At 62.5% G+C, this 21,042-nt stretch overlaps 2 protein-coding genes across 3 annotated transcripts; one reads left to right on the plus strand and one right to left on the minus strand.

Moving 5' to 3' along the window:
• Positions 1–691: 691 nt before the first annotated feature.
• DBNL (drebrin like) lies at positions 692–13,280 on the plus strand. 2 transcript variants are annotated; one of them, XM_057399115.1, is made up of 14 exons: positions 692–839; positions 2,121–2,176; positions 3,865–3,977; positions 4,476–4,550; positions 4,982–5,128; positions 5,229–5,306; positions 5,510–5,661; positions 6,655–6,709; positions 7,090–7,164; positions 7,241–7,343; positions 9,006–9,155; positions 10,554–10,660; positions 11,557–11,659; positions 12,285–13,280. In XM_057399115.1, the coding sequence occupies exons 1-14, from the start codon at positions 757–759 to the stop codon at positions 12,422–12,424; spliced, it is 1,437 nt and encodes a 478-aa protein (XP_057255098.1). In that variant the 5' UTR covers positions 692–756; the 3' UTR covers positions 12,425–13,280. The 2 variants fall into 2 exon arrangements, with proteins under 2 accessions (XP_057255098.1, XP_057255099.1); XM_057399116.1 differs by lacking the exon at positions 4,476–4,550.
• An 846-nt stretch (positions 13,281–14,126) lies between these two features.
• CAPG (capping actin protein, gelsolin like) lies at positions 14,127–18,051 on the minus strand. The gene is made up of 9 exons (XM_057399131.1): positions 17,919–18,051; positions 17,211–17,383; positions 16,922–17,076; positions 16,201–16,362; positions 14,881–15,030; positions 14,694–14,786; positions 14,423–14,555; positions 14,260–14,348; positions 14,127–14,192 (listed from the first exon to the last, which is right to left on the minus strand). Exons 1-9 carry the CDS (start codon positions 17,939–17,941, stop codon positions 14,127–14,129), a joined length of 1,044 nt encoding a protein of 347 aa, XP_057255114.1. The 5' UTR covers positions 17,942–18,051.
• Between the last annotated feature and the right edge of the window lie 2,991 nt (positions 18,052–21,042).

The following is a 21,042-nucleotide window of genomic DNA, read 5'->3' on the forward strand; positions in this document are numbered from 1 at the left end:
TCAACCACTCCCAGAGCCTCGGCGGCTCCAGGACCTGTGGCTGCCCCAGGAGCTTCAGCTTCCCTGGAATCCTTGGATAAGGTGGAGGCTCCAGGCAAAACTTGGCAAGTTGGAAATTGAGGAAATCCATGGGAGCCTGGAGCGAGAGGGCTGGATTCGGAGCGGCTCTGTTGGACCCCTGGAAGTGGGGGGCACTGGGGCCATGTCTGGGTGTCTTGGGGTGCAGGGTGTGGGGCCACGCTGGGGGTTGGGGACCCCTGGGGTTGTGATGGGACAGGGGACCCCGAGAACCACCCCAAAAACTGCTCTGGGATGGGGCTCCCCAAAACCTGGGTTGAGACCGGGTCTCCAAGAGCCGTCGGGGGATGGGGAGCCCCGAGAGCTGCCCCGGGAGGGGGGCCCTGCAGACTCGCCCCATGTCAAGGTCCCCATGAACCCCCAAAGGACGGGGACCCCGGGGGGGGGCTCCGCGCGTTCGGGGGGAGCCGGGAGGGGCGGGGCAATACGTTGGGGGGCGTGGTCTGCAGTGCCGTCATGGGGCGGGGCGATGGAGGGGGGCGTGGTCTAGAGATCAAGGGGCGTGGTTTAATGAGGGGCGTGCAGTCCAGGGGCGGGATCATGTATGGGGCGTGGCCTCGAGGCCAAGGGGCGGGGTTCTCCGAGGGGGCGTGGCCTGGCGGTGCAGGGGGCGGGCCGTGCCGGGGCGGTTCCGGGGCGGGCCCGCGGCAGCGCGGCGGGGCGGGAGCTGTCGGTGTCATGGCGCTGAACCTCGGCAAGAACGGGCGGGCGCTGCAGGAGGCCTACGGGCGGGTGGTGGCGGTGGGGAGCCCCACCGACTGGTGAGGGGCCGGCGGAGGGAGGGCTGGGTCCGCAACGGGAGATTGAGGGGGCCTGGCAGGGATGTGGGGGTGATGGGGGGGGGGGGGGATGTGGGGTTCATGGGGGTGATGGGGGGGATGTGGGGTGCATGGGGGTGGGGGGGATGTGGGGTGCATGGGGGTGGGGGGAATGTGGGGTTCATGGGGGTGATGGGGGGATGTGGGGTGCATGGGGGTGGGGGCAGATGTGGGGTGCATGGGGGTGGGCGGAATGTGGTGTGCATGGAGGTGGGGGGGATGGGGGGTGCATGGGGGTGATGGGGGGGATGTGGGGTTCATGGGGGTGGGGGGAATGTGGGGTGCATGGAGGTGGGGGGGATGTGGGGTGCATGGGGGTGATGGGGGGGATGTGGGGTGCATGGGGGTGGGGGGGATGTGGGGTGCATGGGGGTGATGGGGGAAGTGGGGTGCATGGGGGTGATTGGGAGGGATGTGGGGTGCATGGGGGTGATGGGGGAAGTGGGGCGCAGGGAGGTGATGGGGGGAAGTGGGGCGCATGGGGGTGATGGGGGGATGTGGGGTGCATGGGGTGGGGGGGATGTTGGGTACATGGGGGTGGGGGCAGATGTGGGGTTCATGGAGGTGGGGGGGATGTGGGGTGCATGGGGGTGATGAAGGAAGTGGGCTGCATAGGGGTGGGTGGGGATGTGGGGTGCATGGGGGTGGGGGGGATGTGGGGTGCATGGAGGTGATGGGGGGATATGGGGTGCATGGGGGTGATGGGGGGAAGTGGGGTGCATGGGGAGGCTGTGGGATGCATATGGGGTCTGTTGGGGTGCTCCAGGGGCTTGTAGGGTGTATGGGGAGGTCTGAGGGGGAGTGGGTGGTAGAAGTGGACCCGGGATAAGGAGGTTTGGGGGTGGCTGGTAGGGTTTGGGGGGTGCATAGGGGAACGTTTAAGGCTTGGCTGGTGCCTCAGTGGGGCTGTGGGGTGGGAATTGTGAATGAGCGGTGTGGGGGTGTCTGTGGGGTGCATGGCAGGGACTGGAGGTGAGGGGGTGTCGGGGATGTGGGGGTGTGAGGTTGGGACTGGGGGTGTCTGGGGGAGGCTGTGGGGTCTATGGGGGTATCAGAGGATGTGTGCTGTTGGGGGGGCTGTGGGGGGCTCAGGTGGGGCAGGCAGCGTGGGGGCCCCGTGGCACTGTGTGCATTGAGGTGAGGACCCCCCCGTGGGCACCGGGAGCCTGGGCAGGTTTTGGGCTGCGCCACAGGGGCTCAGCTCCGCTCTTGCCTTTCCTTCAGGGCTCTGTTCACCTACGAAGGCAACAGCAACGACCTGCGCGTGGCCGGCTCCGGGGGTGAGCGCGGGGGGACCTTGGGTGAGGCTGGGGCTGCTTCCAGGGCTCTGCTCCCCGCATCCAGCCGGATCCTGTGCCTCGGGCCCCTCACTGATGGGGCTTGTGTCTCGAGCCCTGAGGGCAGCAGCACGGGGGAGCTTGGGGCAGGTTCTGGGTCTCTTTTCCTTGCGTTTTTCCCCAAGGATCTGAAGTTCTGGTGCCCGTTTGTGGGCCTGGCGTGGTTTAGATCCCAGCTGCCCGCAAAGGAAGGACCGGGATGCGCTTCCTGGCTTTCCCAGGCTGCTGCTGCCGGAGCGGCCTCTGCTCTCCTTGCTTCCCCCCTTGATGGAAGTTAGCGTGTGTGTTTCTTCTCTGGCTGCTGATGCCCACACAGCAGCTGGAGCCGTGGGAGCGCAGCCAGGCAGGTTGCTCTGCTCTCCCTTTGCATCCTGCAGCGCTCGCTGCCTCCCCTCCGCTCCCCTCCCCTCCTGCCTTGCCCGTTTGGGAGCGGTTCCTCGCAAGCCCTCGGTGGTCGGGGTCAGGTGAGGAGTCCGGTGAAGCCCCTGCTCTGTGTGGTTTGGTGCTGGAGCCTTTAGATGAGCAGGAGCTCTTCAGGGAGCTGTTGGGGCTGAGAGCACGTTTGCTGCTCTCATAGAATGGTTTGGGTTGAAGGGACCTTAAAGCTCCCCCAGCTCCAACCTCTGCCACGGGCAGGGACCCCTTCCCTAGAGCAGCTTGCTCCAAGCCCCTGTGTCCAACCTGGCCTTGAGCACTGCCAGGGATGGGGCAGCCACAGCTTCTCTGGGCAGAAGAGTTGTGGTTGGATGGGGGGACTTTTGGCGTGCATCTCTGTGTGGTTCCGTGGACCCCGCTCTCATGGGCACGGTGTCACCATGCTGCTCCCCGCCAGCGGAGCCCTGACCTCTCCATGGAGCTCCGCTCCTCCCTGCACTTCCCTTTGTGTCCTTCCCCGCCTGCTGCTGTGGTAATCACTGACCTGGCAAGCATGGGCCCTGCCAGCCCATCGCCTTCAGGCTTCCAGCCTTCAGCTTCCCTGCGGGCTGCGAAACCACGGTGCCAAATTTAGAGCCAAAGCATAAATATTTAATAGCAGAGGGGAAGCCGATGGCGGGTCCTGCTGCAGTGCAGAGACCGGCTCCTGCTGGTGCCTGGGGGAAAGCAGTCACTGCTTTTCCAAGGGTCAGACAAGCCCAGGTAGGAGGACGTGTGCTCTGGAGGGCTGTTTCTGTTCAAAGGACACATGCTTTTGCGTTGTCTCTCCTTTTCTGGCGGTTTTTTGGCATCAGCTTGCAGCAGGAGGGATGCTGCGGTCCATGGGGCAGCGCAGCGCTTCCCATCGCGCACCCTCCGATCACTGAGCAGAGCTGGGCTCTGCTTCTCCATCCCTGAGCCCTGCCCTGGGGTTACACCAGCCGGGGTTTCCTCTTGCTTTACCCTGCACCAGCCTCTTGGTCTCTCCTCTACTTCCTCCTTGGTGAAGCGCCAGAGGTGGAAGGTGGGACGGGACCAAGGCCCAGCCGGTTCCTCCTCTGCTTCTCAGGACTTCTCTGATCCTCCCCAGGCTCTTTGCTGGTGGTGGAGGTGCTCACCGGGCTCTCCTCGCAGCGTGGTTTGGGGTAGGGAGCACCGTTCCCACCACGTGTACGTGATCTCCTGTCTCACAGCATCTCCTTTCTCTCCTGGGGCAGATGGTGGCCTGGAGGAGATGGTGGAGGAGCTCAACAGTGGGAAGGTGATGTACGCCTTCTGCAGGGTGAAGGATCCCAACTCCGGCCTGCCCAAATATGTCCTCATCAACTGGGTGAGTGGGGACTGGCCTTCACCTTTCCCAGGAAGGGCCTCGGGGGAGAAATCACTGTTTCTCCCTTCAATTCCCTTTGGAATTGCTCACGCCCAGCACATTGAATCCCTTCCCCCAAGCTGCAGTACCAAGGACGTACCGTGCCCACTGCTGTGGGCGTGTAGCCCAAACCCCATGGACGCAGGCAAAGAGAAAGAGGGAGGATTCACTTCCCTGCTGCAGCTCTCTTGGCCATGGAGCTCGCTTGGCTGCTGGTGACATTGCTGGGAAATGGCTCTGAACCCATCTAGGATGGGTTGAGTGAAGCACCTGAGGACGGGCAGGAGCCTGGAGCCCTCCTGGTGCACCCGTTGTCATAGAATCATGGAATGGTTTGGGTTGGAAGGGACCTTAAAGCTCCCCCAGCTCCAAGCCCTGCCACGGGCAGGGACACCTTGCACTGGAGCAGCTTGCTCCAAGCCCCTGTGTCCAACCTGGCCTTGAACACTCTCTTCACAGACTGGGGAAGGTGTGAATGACGTGAGGAAAGGAGCCTGTGCCAATCACCTCAGCACCATAGCCAACTTCCTAAAGGTCTGCTCCTCTTCCCTGCTTCCTCCCCACGTCCATGGCCCCTGGGTTAGGGAACGGCCATGGGGACCCTGCTCGGCTCACACTGCTCTTTGGGTGGCACAGAGGTGTCTGCAGGCAGGAGCAGGGCTGGGGATCGCTGCCCCAGCCTCAGGACTCCCTCCACTGTCACAACCCAAACCTTCTGCAGTCAAAACCAGCTCTGGAGACTGCAGGGGGGGGGGGGGAAAAAGCTCCTCTGAGCCCCAGGGAATGTTTGCTTACCCAGCATTGGGATATCTTAACGTGGCTGGTGACCTCTTTTACTCATCTGAGCCCTTTTCCTTCCCTTGGGAGCTCTGGGAGCACAGATGGGACCCGTCAAGGCAGCGTGATGGGTTTAGTGGCTTCTAGAGCCACCCTCTCACTCCTGTGCTGCCTTTCCTCCTGCTCAGGGGGCTCATGTCACCATCAACGCTCGCGCCGAGGAGGACGTGGAGCCTGAACTCATCATGGAGAAGGTGGCCAAGGCCTCTGGGGCCAACTACAGCTTCCACAAGGAGAACAGCAAGTTCCAGGACTCGGGCCCTCAGGCTCCTGTGGTGAGTTGGCTCCATGGGGGCTTCCTGGGCCCCAGCTGCACAGAGGAGCAGCGGCGGCTCAGTGCCTGCTGCTCACGCGTGCTGCCTTCGCCTCCCCCAGGGCTCTGTCTACCAGAAGACGAACGCAATGTCCGAAATCAAGAGGGTCAATAAAGATAATTTCTGGGCCAAAGCTGAGGTGGGTGCTGGAGGATGAGGCTTCAGGGGGAGATTTCTCTCCGTCCACACCTTCCCTCTCTGACCTGCCTGGAGTCAGGGCTCCAGACCCCAAGGGAGTGTGGAGCTGGGCTGGGTCCTGCTGCAAGGGCAGCGCTGGGCTGCAGCGGTGGCACCAAGGCCCAGCAGCATTAAGCCCGTGCTCTGCTGTGTGTGCCCTGGTAGAAGGATGAAGAGAACCGGCGGCTGGAGGAGAAGAGGAGAGCAGAGGAGGAGCGGCAGCGGCTGGAGCGGGAGCGGAGGGAGCGGGAGCTGCAGGAGGCTGCAGGGAGGGAGCAGAGATACAAAGCGAGATCCAATGAGATCGAAGCCCAGAAGTGAGTCCCTGCCACTGGCGCTGCCTGGATCCTGCTCTCGGGGATCTCTTGGCTCTGCTCTCGGGGTGCCCTTGTCCCCACCGCTTCCGAGCTGCAGGCAGGGTTGTTCCTCAGCTCCTGTCTGTGCTTTCCCTGCTGCTGCAGTCACTGCAGTTCCACTTAAACCCCCCAAAGGCAGTGGGTGCGGAGGGGATTGGCTTCAGGTCACACTGGGGCAGGCTCAGCCCCGTGGCACTGTGCCTTCGGGGCTCTGATCCCTCTCCTAGTGCCTGTGCGGCCAGGGCGAGCATCGCCCTGCTCCTGCTGATGTGAAGGGGTTGTGTTCCCCTTGCTCACTGTCCTGGAGCGGTGGTGGAGGGCTGGCCAGGCTGGGGGCTCCCCCAGCTGCATGTTCCCTTGGGGGGAGACAGCATCTCCCTGGCCAGACCAGCACCAGGCTTGGCTGCTCGTCCCGCATCGCCCGTGGCTCTCCCTGCCCCAGGACCAAGGCCTCCCTTTGTAGGGTGCTTCTGAAACACGTTTCTGAAGCCCGTAGCCGCTGTTTGTGGGGTACCAGGGCTTCAGGCTGGCTGGTGCGGGGGCTCTGAGCCCTGCAGAGAGGAGGCAGCGTGTGCAGGGCCCTCTCTCTGCTGATTTCCTTCCTCTCTGAGCCTGTGTTGGGTGGTGGAGCTCGCTCTGCAGCAGCAGCGGGCACTGCCTTCCTGTTTGGAGCTCGGATGAGGAAGTCTGCGTGGCCCCTCTGTGCTGGATGCTCGTGTCTGTGCCGCTGAAGGAAGAGCTTCTGCTGCTCTGCCCCTCTCTCCTTGCCCTTGCCCCCTGCACAGCTTCAGGGGTGGCCTGTGCCTCCTCATCCGGCCCAGAAGTGAGGGGCAGCATCCTTCCTGTGCTCTTCCCTGTGTAGCTCAGCAGGGCAAGGTCCCAGAGCAGCCCCATGCAGGGCAAACCCCTCGTCCTGCCTGGTTGCTAACCTCACTTTGTCACTTGTCTCCTCAGGAGACTCCAGCAGCAGCAAGAGGCAGAGAACAGGGACAAGGAGCAGCAGCAATGGGTGAGCCTCAGCGTTAGCCCCATTTCTTCACCCACCTTCCGTGATGGAGAGCACAGGGTGCTGTGGGGCAGAGGCAGGAAGGTGATGGAGGAGCTCCCCAGGCATCCCCGGGCACTGCTGTGGCATGTGGGGGACATGGGAAGACCCACGGACATGCTCTGGCCTGAGGAGAAGAGCCTGGAGGAAACCGAGTCCTTATCCCGAGCCATCCCTGGGTCCGTCTCCCTCCCAGATCCAGGGGGTTTCTCCTCATTCACCCTCCAGCACCGTGGCTGTTCCCTGTTCCCTGTTCCCATCTCTCTGGTCCTTGGGGCTGCCTGGGGAGGGAGGGGGCTGGCCGGGCCCCCAGCGAGGCTGCAGCAAACCCTCTTGTGCCGCAGAAGGAGCGAGCTGAAGAGTACGAGGCCAGGCGGCAGAAGGGCTGCACGAGGAGCGAGTCGGTGGAGAAGGCGCAGGTACAGAGCCAGGCTCCCCGCTCCCGTCCTGCCTTGGCTCCAGGGGTGCCTTGACCGTGGGGTCTTCCCTTTGCAGGAGGCTGCCTCGCTGATAGCACAGAGAGAGGTGAACCCCCGGGACATCTTCAAGCAGAGGGAGAGGTCGGTGCCAGTGGACACAGCAGCAGCTTCGCAGCCAGGTACAGCAGGGAGCCGGCTCCTGATCCCGGTCCGGGGTCAGTCTGTGTGTTCCCTGTGAGGCCACAGTTCCTGCCCCCCCCCCCCCCCCCCGTGTTCTCTGCCGTGGGCAATGTCACACCCAGCCCATGTAGTTTTCCATGGGAAGGCTCTCGCTGGGGGCTGTGCCAGGTTTTAGCGGCAGGGGTGAGAGTTTTCATGCTTTGGCTCTACTGCTGAAGCTTAAACTTCATATTTAAAGTGAAAATCAAGCACATTAATGGCAGAAAGGGACCCCTGTCATGGTGTGTCCTGGCTGGCATCCATTCACCTGCACTGGGCACTGGTGAGGCTGCACCTCGAATCCTGTGTTCAGCTCCGGGTTCCTCACTACAAGAGAGACATTGAGGGGCTGGAGGGGGGCCGGAGAAGGGCAATGGGGCTGGAGCAGGGCCTGGAGCACAGGGGTGATGGGGAAGGGCTGAGGGACCTGGGGGGGTCAGATGGAGAAGAGAAGGCTCAGGGGGCACCTGATTGCTCCCTACAACTGCCTGACAGGAGGATGGAGCCAGGAGGGGCTGGGCTCTGCTCCCAAGGAACAAGGGATGGGACAAGAGGAAACGGCCTCAAGCTGCCCCAGGGCAGGTTTAGATGGAGCTGAGGAACAATTCCTGCCCCAGAGGGTGCTCAGGCATTGGAACAGGCTGCCCAGGGCAGGGCTGCAGTCACCGTCCCTGCAAGTGTTCACACACCCTCAGTGCCATGGGTCAGTGGTGACCTTGGCAGTGCTGGGAACGGTTGGACTGGATGAGCTTAAAGGGCTTTTCCAACCTGGCTGGGTCCATGATTCATTCCACCCATTTTCCACTGGCTGAACTAAGCAGGAGCGTGTTCTTTCAGAAGAGACCAATCTGATCTATCATCTGATCAGATAGAAACCAGGAAGCTGAGAAAGCAAAGCTGAAAGCAGCTGAGGAAGTAGCTGAGCACACGTGCTAGCCCTGGGTGAGCGGCTGCTCTTAGGCAGCTCAGCCTCCTCCCAGGTATCTGGAGTTCATCTGGAATAAGCACTCCTGTGATAGGAGCACAAAACCCCTTGGGGTTTCCCTCCCTAGTATTTGACAGCTTCCAGTGGTGGAAAGGGAGACAGAGGCCCTGGCACTGATAAAACCCAGGGACTGAGGGTGGGCTTGTGAGTCTTGGTGCTTGCTCAGGGCTGTGCTGGGGTAGGGTTTGCCTCATAACTCTCCTGCTTTGCTTGTTTGCCTTCGGAGGCGTAGATGGAGGAGATAACAGCGGATAGTTACCTTCTGCCAAAGGCCCACTTTGAATCCTACCCCTCCCATTGCTGCTCCTAATGCCTGGAATTCAGGGTGCTCCAGAGATCCTGCGGGAAGCGCTGGGTGACCCCATCCTCCCCAGAACTCTTCCCCCCCCCCCAAATGCCTTTTTCATCTTTGTGCTGCAGCTCCTGCTGTAACCAGGAGACAAACTTGTTTTCCACAGCCAGGATTAGAGCTGGAAAATCCTGCTCAGGAGGCTAATGGAGCTGGGGGCTCCTACGGCAAAAAGCATCCCACAGCCCCCCTCAGTAACTGAGCCCTTTGGGCCACGGAGCTGCTGCTGCATGGCTGGAAGCCTCAGTGCCTGCCCAGCTCCTGCAGCTCATCCCGCTCCTGTCCTAGGCAAGCTTCGCAGCCCTTTCCTGCAGAAGGAGGTGGACTCAGTGCCGAGCCCTGCCTGCCCCGGGTCCCCTGCCCGGGGCGCTGCCCCGACCGCCTTCATCCCCTCTGCTGCACGGGGGACGCCTCCAGCCTCTCCGGTGCCCGCAGCAGGTACGTGGCCTTGCTTCCTCACCTACCCAGCGCTTGCCACCGGCAGTCCCAAATGGGCAGCTTGAGGCCAGGCTTGGAGTTTCTGGTTCAGATCTTCAGGCCAGAAAGCAGAGTTTGTCCCAAGGGCTCAGTGTGATGCTGAGGCTGGGGAAGAAGGCGAGTGAGTTCCTGCTGCCTGGTGGGGAGGTCCCTGCGTTTCCTCCTTCAGCCTTCCAGTGCCTAAAGGGGCTGCAGGAAAGCTGGAGAGGGGCTTGGGACAAGGGCCTGGAGGGACAGGCCAAGGGGAATGGCTTTAACCTGCCCGAGGGGAGACTGAGATGAGCTCTTAGGCAGAAGCTCTTCCCTGTGAGGGTGCTGAGGCGCTGGCACAGGGTGCCCAGAGAAGCTGTGGCTGCCCCATCCCTGGCAGTGCTCAAGGCCAGGTTGGACACAGGGGCTTGGAGCAAGCTGCTCCAGTGGAAGGGGTCCCTGCCCGTGGCAGGGGTTGGAGCTGGAGGAGCTTTAAGGTCCTTCCAACGCTGACCAGGCTGTGAGTCTGTGATAAGCAGAAAGCTCAGTGGCCAAGGGGCTGAGGGCATCTCCTGGCTGAAAGGCTGCAATTCAGCTCTGTGCACCCCCAGAGCCCCTCCTGCTGCAGGGGATGTGCAGTTTGCTCTCAGGCCTTTCCAAAATGCCTTTGACAGAAGCAAAGGACCTTTCCTGGCCCCGTGCAGGAGCACTCGTGCGGTCAGGGCTGTTCTATCACCCAGTGAAGGCAGAGGACAGGTGCTTGTTGTCACTGCGGGGTTGCAGGGCTGGCAGTGCCCATCTGCCTGCACATCGCTGCCCTCACTGGGGCGATGGCAGGGAGAGGGACCCATGCAGGGAAGAGCTTGCTCTGCCTGTGGGGAGATGCTCTGTCCTCTTCCAGGCGGTGTGTGGGGGAAGAGCAGATCTGGAGGAGGGCTGGCTGCATCCGGAGGGTCTCCCCATGGGCCGAGGGTGACACGGAGGTGTTCCCTTGTCCTCGTGTGGCTTCACATCCCTGCTGGCTTGTCCCCAGGCTGCTCCCGGCCCTGCCCAAGGCTACCGCAGTCACCACTAGATGCTGCTCTTGACCAGGGTCTCTGCACCAAGCCTTCCCCGTCAGGCTTGAGGAGCAACTTGGGAATGGTTCATCCTGAGCAAGCTTATTCCTTCCCTCATTGGAGATCCTGGGGCTCTCCCTTGTCCTTCCTACCATTCCATAAGCCCCCACTGGCCTCGCGGCTGGGTTTGTGCTTGCAGGACAGGTCAGGGAACATCCATGCCCCACAAGTTTGGTGGCACTTCAGCCTGGAGCGGGAGCTGGACAAGTGAGGGGCCAGGGGGAGGTTTTGGGGGGGTACCATGGTGAGATCCCGTGTGTTTCTTTCACAGGGCGAGACTCTGGGTACAATTCCAGCGTCCCAGCTTCCCACGAGGAAGAGGCAAATCTGTACGAGGAGCCACCGGACTCCTCGGCCATCTATGAAGAACCCCCTCGGGTTGGTGCCATGGGAGCTAGAATCAGTGCCGAGCTCGGGCTGCATCCACGTGGGAATGCTGTTGCATCCTTCCCATTGCCAACAGGGAGCGGTGCTGGCGCTGAGCCCCTCTTACCGGCCCCGGTGTCACTGCCCCAGGAGGTGACAATGGGGGAGGCTCTCAGCAGCCTCTTCTCCTCCTGCTGCTTTGCACGTCCCAGCCCGGCGGAGCAGACAAAGCCCAGCTCTGTGGTGTGCTCTGTCAGCTTCTCCACTGGCTAATAGCGGGGTTGTGTCATGCTGCAGTGTTTCCCTTGGAGATGCGGTGGCCGTGTGGTTTCCTCCCCTTTAGTCATCCGCCCGTTCCCGGCTCTCAAACACAGAAGCATTTCAGACAGACTTGATTTTCTCATTCCCAAATCTGTCTGGAAGTGTTGAGCTTCCAGAGGAGCAGGAGTGGGGAAACTGGAGCTGGTCCAGCTTCAAGGGTGCATCCATGGGGTGATGAACCACTGCCTGCAGCAGAGATCCCAAGGGATGTGGACTGGCTGCCAGAGGGATTGTCTGCTGCCGGTCTCTGGTGCTTCTGCTTATGATGCTCCTTTAGGAGTCAGCAGAGACACTTGGTGTGAGCTTCCCCGAGCCAGGGGGGCATCTGGGACCTGCACACAGTGCTCTGAGCCTGGGGGGGCTGCTGCGAGTCTCTGGGCGCTGCAGGGTGCTGTACACCTCCTTCCCACTGTTTCTCCTGCAGTTCAACAGCTCCCAGTCCATCCAGGGAACCAGGATGCTCTGTGATGTGCACCCCATTGTGTTGGGGTGGTGACAGCCTGTTCTGCAGCCCCTTGCTCTGCTAACAAAGCCCGAGCTGCATCGTGCACACTGGTAACTCCTTTTCTTCTCTCTCCTTCCTGAAGGAACATGTGGATGATGCCAAATACGAGTACCCGGTGGAGTACCAGCAGCCGGACCTGACGGGGAAGGGGATCTGTGCCCGGGCGCTCTACGACTACCAGGCTGGTAGGAGCTGCAGAACCCAGCTTCCCCTCTGACCCTAGGGAGGGGGGTTTGCTGGGTCCAGGCTGTTCCCATCTTGCTACTGCATAGAGGGTCTTGCACCCAAACTGGAGCTGGAGTGGTTTGGGTTGGAAGGGACCTCAAAGCTCCTCCAGCTCCAACCCCTGCCATGGGCAGGGACCCCTTCCACTGGAGCAGCTTGCTCCAAGCCCCTGTGTCCAACCTGGCCTTGAGCACTGCCAGGGATGGGGCAGCCACAGCTTCTCTGGGCACCCTGTGCCAGCGCCTCAGCACCCTCACAGGGAAGAGCTTCTGCCCCAGAGCTCATCTCAGTCTCCCCTCAGGCAGGTTAAAGCCATTCCCCTTGGCCTTGTCCCAAGCCCCTCTCCAGGTTTCCTGCAGCCCCTTCAGGCACTGGAGCTGCTCTCAGGTCTCCCCTTCAGGAGCCTTCTCTTGTCCAGGCTGCCCCAGCCCAGCTCTCTCAGCCTGGCTCCAGAGCAGAGCTGCTCCAGCCCTCGCAGCAGCTCCGTGGCCTCCTCTGGCTTCTCTTTTTCCTCCGTTGGCTTCTCTCTCTTTTCTCCCCTAACGCCTGTTTCTCACTTCCCTCCCTCGCTCTGTCTCATTCCAGCTGATGACACTGAGATCTCCTTTGATCCGGAGAACATCATCACCAACATCGAGATGATCGATGAGGGCTGGTGGCGCGGCTACGGCCCCGATGGCCACTTTGGCATGTTCCCGGCCAACTACGTGGAGCTCATCGAGTGAGGGGCCATGGGGCTCACTGCCAGGCTCCTCCCGCTCCTCCCAACGGCTCTGCCTTTGATTTCCTCCTCTTTTGACTCTGATTCTCTCTCCACACTGGTGCCATCGCCCCGCTCCCGGCGGGGCTGACCCCAGCACTGCTCCCTTCTCCCATCCCCTATTGCCAGCCCTTGGTTGGGATGAAGGCCCCGGTCCCATCCCGAGCCCTGCAGTGCTCCTACCTTTGGGTCAGGCTCTGAATTCTCTTGCAGGGCTCAGGGATAAGGGATGACAAATCCCTTCCAGGGCATTTTCAGGGAACAAGTTGCCTCTTTCCCCACGCTCCCTCTGACCCTGTGGCCGCAGCAGAGCAGCTTTCCCCGTTCTGGCTCGCTGGCGAGGCCCTTGCATTGACTCTAGCATCTCTCGGGGTTTAACATCACCTGCAGAGATGAAACCTCCTCTGCAGCGTTGTCACCACCCCTGAAACTCGCCGTGAGCGTCCCCCTCTGCTGTCCCCACCACAGGGGTTTGCTCTTCTCTTCCCTGTCCCCAAACCACGCTCCAGGCTGTGTGAATGAGCTCCCATGGAGGGCGCCCAGCAAGGCCAAAGGAGGGTTTGGGTCTATCTTTTGGTCTGTCTCCCATGAGTGTGGGACACCCCCCCCCCCCCCCATCACCCCAAATTCACTGTGAACAAGGAAGAGCCCAGCCCAGCCGCCACCTTCCCCTTGTTGAGTCTCTTCCCTGGTGTTGCTTTAGAAGTAGGAGAGGATGGGTTTGAGGGTACCCGTTCCCCCCGTGGCCCTGTGGGCTCTTTCCCCACTGCTTGCTCCTCCCCATCCCTCCCAGCAACAATAAAAGGGCTTTTCTTTGGTGATGGATGTGTGGTCCCGTGCAGGAATTGGGGTGAAATGCCAGTGTTTTGGTGCAGGGAGGGCAGAGCTCTCCTGTTCCCAACATCACCTATGAGCACTAAGGGGAATCACCCCATGGTTTTGGAATGGGTGCCCCAGCATCAGGCAGTGAGGGGCAGGACTTGACCCCATCCCTTTATTCACTGGGGCCCAGGTGCAGGATGGGGAAGATGCATTGGGATGGTGGCAGTGAGAGTGTGGGGACAGCGGGGACATGGGGGTGATAGGCACAGGGGTGCACAGGGCAGGACAGTGTTGAGGGCATGCGGGTGGTGGGGGTGCAGCAGCAGTGACAGTGGGGAACTTGTGCTGGCACAGGGTTACCATGGGCAGGGCACAGGCTGGAATGCTGTGGGGATGGGGAAGGGAATGGTGTGGGCAAAGGGGTGGGGATGGCACAGGGATGGGATGGGCAAGGGGATGAGGATGGGGAAGGGAATGGCGTGGGCAAAGGGGTGGGGATGGCACAGGGATGGGATGGGCAAGGGGATGAGGATGGGGAAGGGAATGGCGTGGGCAAAGGGATGGGGATGGCACAGGGATGGGATGGGGATGGAGAAATGGATGGGGATGGCACAGAGACAGGATGGACAAAGGGGTGGGGATGGGGAAAGGGATGGGCTTGGCACAGGGATGGGATGGGCAAAAGGATAAGGATGGGACGACACAGGGATGGGATGTGGATGGGAAAAGGGATGGGGATGGCACAAGGATGGGATGGGGAAAAAAGGGATGGAGATGGGGCTGGCAGAGGGGTGGAGCTGGGGACAGCATGGTCACAGGGCAGGGCGCAGGCAGTGGCATGGAGCTCACTTCCAGCCAGTGAAGAATTGCTTGAAGAGCGGCGTCTCGTGGCCCTGGGGCAGGATTTCCACCTGCAGGGGCAGGGATGTGGTGACGCTGCCTGTGCCAGCCCGTGCCCCCCCTCACCGCTGCACCCACCTGCGTGCGGGGCGAGTGACCCATGCGGGCGATCACCTCCTCAGCCACCCTCAGGGCCGCCTGGCGCTCCTGCTCGTTGGCCTTGTGCCCTATGGATAGGGCATCAGAGCCACACCAGGGGTTTTCCCTGTCCCCGTGTGCCCCCATCCCCATCCCTGGGCACCTTTCCAGACGTAGACCTTCCCACCGGCGCCATTGTCCAGCACGAAGCAGTCGTCGGAGCAGAGCAGGCTCTGGCTGAAGGGGCTGCTCGCAGCCACTTGGGTCAGGTCCATGCGCCCCGTCGCGTCTGACACCTGCCCGGGGACAGGGAGTCACCTCCTGCAGCAGTGTCCTCTGGCCATGCCTAGCCCCATACGTCCCCTGGGGCCACCATGGTGTTCCCAGCCATGCCCGGCACCCGGTGCCACCGTGGTGTCCCACCGTGTCCTTGCCTTGTAGAGGACGGCTGCCCGCGCATTGCTCTGGTCGGCCACAGCATCCTCCTCGGGGCTGCCCTCTGGCAAGGTGGGTTTGGGGCCCAGCACCTGCCGGGAGAGCGGACTCAGGCCTTAGAGCCACCCCCCGGGGACACTGGGGACCCCCTCTCCTCCCACTGGGGACATTGGGGTCCTGCCATACCTGGAGCATCTCCGGTGGCTCCTCGCCATCAGCCACGATGTCCAGGCGCGCTCTGCCGCGCCGCTCGCTGTCCCGGATGGCCGCGGCCAGCTCCTGCGCCCGGCTGCGCTCCAGCGCGTTGCACCCGGAGCCGCACCAGACCAAGAGCGTCTGGGGACAGGGAGCGGGATGGTGGGGACAGAGCCATAGGTGGTGGCTTCAACCCACCTCACCCAGGCTGGGGATGGAGCGGTCACAGGCAAAGGGACACCCAGACGGACGGACACAGGGATGGATAAATGGCTGCCCCAATGGGTGCATGGACACACGCAGATGGATAAGTGACTGTCCCAATGGATGGATGGACACACACAGATGGATAAATGGCTGCCCCAATGGGTGCATGGACACACGCAGATGGATAAGTGACTGTCCCAATGGATGGATGGACACACACAGATGGATAAATGGCTGCCCCAATGGGTGCATGGACACACGCAGATGGATAAGTGACTGTCCCAATGGATGGATGGACACACACAGATGGATAAATGGCTGCCCCAATGGGTGCATGGACACACGCAGGTGGATAAGTGACTGTCCCAATGGATGGATGGACACACACAGATGGATAAATGGCTGCCCCAATGGGTGCATGGACACACACAGGTGGATAAGTGACTGTCCCAATGGATGGATGGACACACACAGATGGATAAATGGCTGCCCCAATGGGTGCATGGACACACACAGGTGGATAAGTGACTGTCCCAATGGATGGATGGACACACACAGATGGATAAATGGCTGCCCCAATGGGTGCATGGACACACACAGGTGGATAAGTGACTGTCCCAGTGGATGGATGGACACACACAGGTGGATAAATGACTCCCAATGGACGGATGGACACCCAGATGGAGAAACACCCCAGCAATCACACATCCCTATGGATCAGGGAACCCCCCAGCTGATTGATGGGCAACCCAAGAGACAGAACTCTCTAAGGACAGACAGACACCCCTATGGATGGAGCCAGTGGACAGATGGCTACCTCGAAGGGCAGACAAACAGCACAACAGACTGACACTTGGAAGGACAGACAGACATCCCAGCAGATAGACACGCCAAGGCAGACAGCCCTGTGTGTGGATGGACGCCCCAAGAGAAGGACAAACAGCCACCCAATGGATGGCCAGTTGCCCTGATGGACCCAGTGAGTGGATGGGCAACCCAATGAGCTGACAGACACCCCAGGGGGCAGATGGACACCCAGCAGGACACATTGCCCTGGGTTTGGGGCACAGGGAGGGGATGGTGGGGACAGAGCTCGCGCCGCACCTCGCCCAGATCAAGGATGAAGCAGTCGCCGGTGTTGAAGCTGCTCCAGGCCAGGTCCCTCTCGCTCGCCCGGATGTTCCTCCTGCCCTTCACCTGGTAGAGTCGGTGCCCGGGGTTGGCGCTGGGGCGCGGGGTCTTGAACGCCGAGGCCACGCCACCATCCTGCAGCATTGGGATGCTGAGCGCCCATGGTGGGACCAGCATCCACCAGGGATGCTGAGCACCCAGCAGAGATACCAAGCACCCAAAAGGTGAATGCTCAGTGCACAGCCCAGCACTCAGTGGGGATGACGAGCACCGAGTACAGATCCTGAGCACCCCGAGGTGATGCTGGGCACCTACCAGGAAGGCTGAGCACCCTCCAGAGGTATCGAGCACTCAAAGAAGATGCTGAGTGCCAGGCATCTGGTGTTGATGCCCCCAGCAGGATGCTCTATACATGTCAAGGATGCTGAGCACCCACCAGGGAAGCTGAGCGCCCACCAGGGAGGCTGAGCACCTACCAGTGATGCCCAGCACCTAGAGGGGAGTCCCACATGCTCAATGGGGATAAGTGAAGGTGCCAAGAGCACTCGATCAGGATGTTGAGCATCATGTGGAATGCTGAGTGAGCACTCAGTCAAGATGCCGAGCACCGGGTCAGGATGCCGAGCACCACGAAGGATGCCGGTGCTCAGGGGATGCTGAGGGCCGGGAGCACTGTGGGGGTTCGCAGTGGTACCTGGTAGGTGATGCCGTGCGGGAAGTACTGCATGAAGAGGTCGGACTCGTTGCCCTGCACCTCGCGGTGGGTGACGGGGCGCTCGCCCAGCAGCGCGTTCAGCTGCGTGGACAGGAGGGCGCAGGCCCCCTGCTCGTCCTGCGAGGAGTCCCGGCCTGCGGGCACCCGGTGTGAGCCGGTACCTGGTACCCAGCGTGAGCCGCGGCTCCCCCAGCCCCGGGACCTGGTACCCAGCGTGAGCCACGGCTCCCCCAGCCCCGGTCCCCAGCCCCTGGTCCCCAGCGCGCACCCAGCCAGAGGTGCAGGTGCGCCCGCTCCTCGGGGCCGTTGTGCAGCACCAGGTACGCGTCCCCCGAGAAGAACACGCCCCAGCTCCGCTCCGGAACCTCCACCGGCCGCAGCTTCTCCACCCGCCAGACGTGCAGCCCCGGGCGGGAGGCGGTGGGGCCGAAAGGGGAACCGCTGTGGGGAGAAGGGGTTGGGGGGGGGGGGGGGGTGGGGGTGGGAGTGATGGGGGTGATGGGGGTGTGAGCAGGGGGGAGTGATGGGGGTGATGGGGGTGTGAGCAGGGGGTGATTGGGGTGATGGGAGTGATGGGGGTGATGGGGGTGTGAGCAGGGGGTGATTGGGGTGATGGGAGTGATGGGGGTGATGGGGGTGTGAGCAGGGGGTGATTGGGGTGATGGGAGTGATGGGGGTGATGGGGGTGTGAGCAGGGGGTGATTGGGGTGATGGGAGTGATGGGGGTGATGGGGGTGTGAGCAGGGGGTGATTGGGGTGATGGGAGTGATGGAGGGTGATAGGGGGTGATGGAGGGATGTGAGCAGGGGGTGGTTGGGGTGATGGGGGGTGATGGGTGTGTGTGTGAACAGGGGGTGATTGGGGTGATGGGAGTGATGGGGGGGTAATGAGGGGTGATGGGGGTGTGAGCAGGGGGTGATGGGGGGTGATGAGGAGTGGTAATGGGAGGCGATGGGGGGGGGGAGGAAGGTGGTACCTTGTGGGGATTGCGGTGTACATGGCGTCAGGGTGGACGGATGGACCTGTGGACAGAGGGGCACCGTGAGGTGAGAACCAGGAGGTCAAGGACACCCCAACAGGGAGATGGATGCCCCAATGGACACCCAGAGGACAGACAGATGGATGCCCCCGTAGAGAGATGGACACCCAGAAGAATGGACAGACACCCCTACGAACAGGTGACTGCCCCTATGGATAGGGGGACACCCCTACAGACAGACAGACACCCCGATAAATGGCCACCCAGGGAGACAGACAGACAGACACCCCAGTGGGTGGGAAGCCCCCAGGGCAGACAGATGGACACCAGGATGGACAGACAGACCCCGTCCCCCTGACAGACCCCTCCCCGAACGGACGGACCCCGGCTGACAGACAGACAGACCCCGTTGCTCGCAGCGCCTGCAGCAGGACAGACGGACGCCCCAGCAGCCGCGGGGCACCCGGAAGACGTCGGAGGTGACTCAGGAGCAGGAAAGGGTGGGGACGGGGGGGGGTCATATGGCCTTGGGTGGGGCCCCCACACTGGGAACGGGGCACCCACCATGGAACCCCCCACTGCTGGGACCTCCCCTTCACCATCATGGGACCCTCCCCACTCCATTGGGACCCCCATCCCCCCAACACCCCCCCCCCCCCCGCTACTGGGACCCCCAAGCCCACAGGGGCTGGGGCAGGTCTGAGGGGGCTGTACCTGGTGCAGGGGCCATACTGGGAGCTGCACTTGGAGAGGGTTGTACTGGAAGGGGGTTATACTCGGGTATGGGGGGGCTGCACTGGGGGGGGGCTGTACTGGGGGTCCATGAGGGGTTGGGGAGGCTGTAATGGGAGCAGAGCTGGAAGGCGGGGGCATTACTGGAGGCTGCATGGGGCTCATGGGGAGGCAGGGGGAGCTGCACTGGGAGGCAGGGAGAGCTGCACTGGAAGCACTGGGAGGCACTGGGAGGGACTGGGAAGCACTGATAACATGAGGAGCTGCAGTGGGAGCACTGGGACGGACTGGGAGGCACTGGGAGCTGCACTGGGAGGCAGGGAGAGCTGCACTGGAAGCACTGGGAGGCACTGGGAGGGACTGGGAAGCACTGATAACATGAGGAGCTGCAGTGGGAGCACTGGGACGGACTGGGAGGCACTGGGAGCTGCACTGGGAGGCAGGGAGAGCTGCACTGGAAGCACTGGGAGGCACTGGGAGGGACTGGGAAGCACTGATAACATGAGGAGCTGCAGTGGGAGCGCTGGGATGAACTGGGAGGCACTGGGAGCTGCACTGGGAGGCAGGGAGAGCTGCACTGGAAGCACTGGGAGGCACTGGGAGGGACTGGGAAGCACTGATAACATGAGGAGCTGCAGTGGGAGCACTGGGATGAACTGGGAGGCACTGGGAGCTGCACTGGGAGGCAGGGAGAGCTGCACTGGAAGCACTGGGAGGCACTGGGAGGGACTGGGAAGCACTGATAACATGAGGAGCTGCAGTGGGAGCACTGGGACGGACTGGGAGGCACTGGGAGCTGCACTGGGAGGCAGGGAGAGCTGCACTGGAAGCACTGGGAGGCACTGGGAGGGACTGGGAAGCACTGATAACATGAGGAGCTGCAGTGGGAGCACTGGGACGGACTGGGAGGCACTGGGAGCTGCACTGGGAGGCAGGGAGAGCTGCACTGGAAGCACTGGGAGGCACTGGGAGGGACTGGGAAGCACTGATAACATGAGGAGCTGCAGTGGGAGCACTGGGACGGACTGGGAGGCACTGGGAGCTGCACTGGGAGGCAGGGAGAGCTGCACTGGAAGCACTGGGAGGCACTGGGAGGGACTGGGAAGCACTGATAACATGAGGAGCTGCAGTGGGAGCGCTGGGATGAACTGGGAGGCACTGGGAGCTGCACTGGGAGGCAGGGAGAGCTGCACTGGAAGCACTGGGAGGCACTGGGAGGGACTGGGAAGCACTGATAACATGAGGAGCTGCAGTGGGAGCACTGGGATGAACTGGGAGGCACTGGGAGCTGCACTGGGAGGCAGGGAGAGCTGCACTGGAAGCACTGGGAGGCACTGGGAGGGACTGGGAAGCACTGATATCATGAGGAGCTGCAGTGTGAGCACTGGGTCGGACTGGGAGGCACTGGGAGCTGCACTGGGAGGCAGGGAGAGCTGCACTGGAAGCACTGGGAGGCACTGGGAGGGACTGGGAAGCACTGATAACATGAGGAGCTGCAGTGGGAGCACTGGGACGGACTGGGAGGCACTGGGAGCTGCACTGGGAGGCAGGGAGAGCTGCACTGGAAGCACTGGGAGGCACTGGGAGGGACTGGGAAGCACTGATAACATGAGGAGCTGCAGTGGGAGCACTGGGATGAACTGGGAGGCACTGGGAGCCGCACTGGGAGGCTCATGGCGGGCTCTCCCCCCCCGCAGCCGCCCCCCCGGCAGCATGGCTGGGCCGTGACTCACGCGTGTGACGAGTGCGAGCGGCCTCAGCCCCAGCGCGGCCCGGGGAGCCTGCGGGCCCCGGGGAGGGGATGCTGCGAGTGGTGCGTGTGAGCTGCATCCCATGTACAGCAAGGGCATGGTGCATGTGTGCGGCGCTGCCTGACACACCGCGCGTCCTGCGTGCTCTGTGCGGTTGTACACGCGTGTACAGCGCGTGTCCCGTGCGCAGCTCTGTGCGATGGGGGGGTCACACGTGCTGTGCACGCCGTGCCATGTATGTAGTGTGCCTGTGCTCCGCGTGCCCAGGCCCGTGCGCCCGCACGATGCCGGGGGGCGCGGTGCCAGCGCCCGTTCCAGTGCAGAGCTGGTGCCGCCTGGTGCCCGTGCCAGCGCAGTGCCGGTGCCGTCCCAGTCCCGCGCAGCGCTGGTGCTGCTGCCCCATGCAGTGCCAGTGCCGTTGCAGTGCCCGTTCGGGGCTGGTGGCACTGCCGAGCGGGTCCCGTGCAGTGCCGGTCCTGTGCTGATGCCGGTGCCGGTTCCAAGCGGGTCCCATGCAGTGCCAGTGCCGGTCCCGTTGTTCCCGTTCTTCCCGGTGCCCAGCGGCTCCCTCTCGCCCCCCCCCCCAATTCCCCTCCGCTCCGTCGGTGCCGCCCCCGCCCGCCCCCGCCGCCGCCCCC

This window comes from Pezoporus wallicus, unplaced genomic scaffold (genome assembly GCF_028554395.1).
Source record: "Pezoporus wallicus isolate ANWC-B61680 ecotype Strahan unplaced genomic scaffold, APGP_CSIRO_Pwel_v1 contig_8591, whole genome shotgun sequence".
NCBI classification, from domain to species: domain Eukaryota; kingdom Metazoa; phylum Chordata; class Aves; order Psittaciformes; family Psittacidae; genus Pezoporus; species Pezoporus wallicus.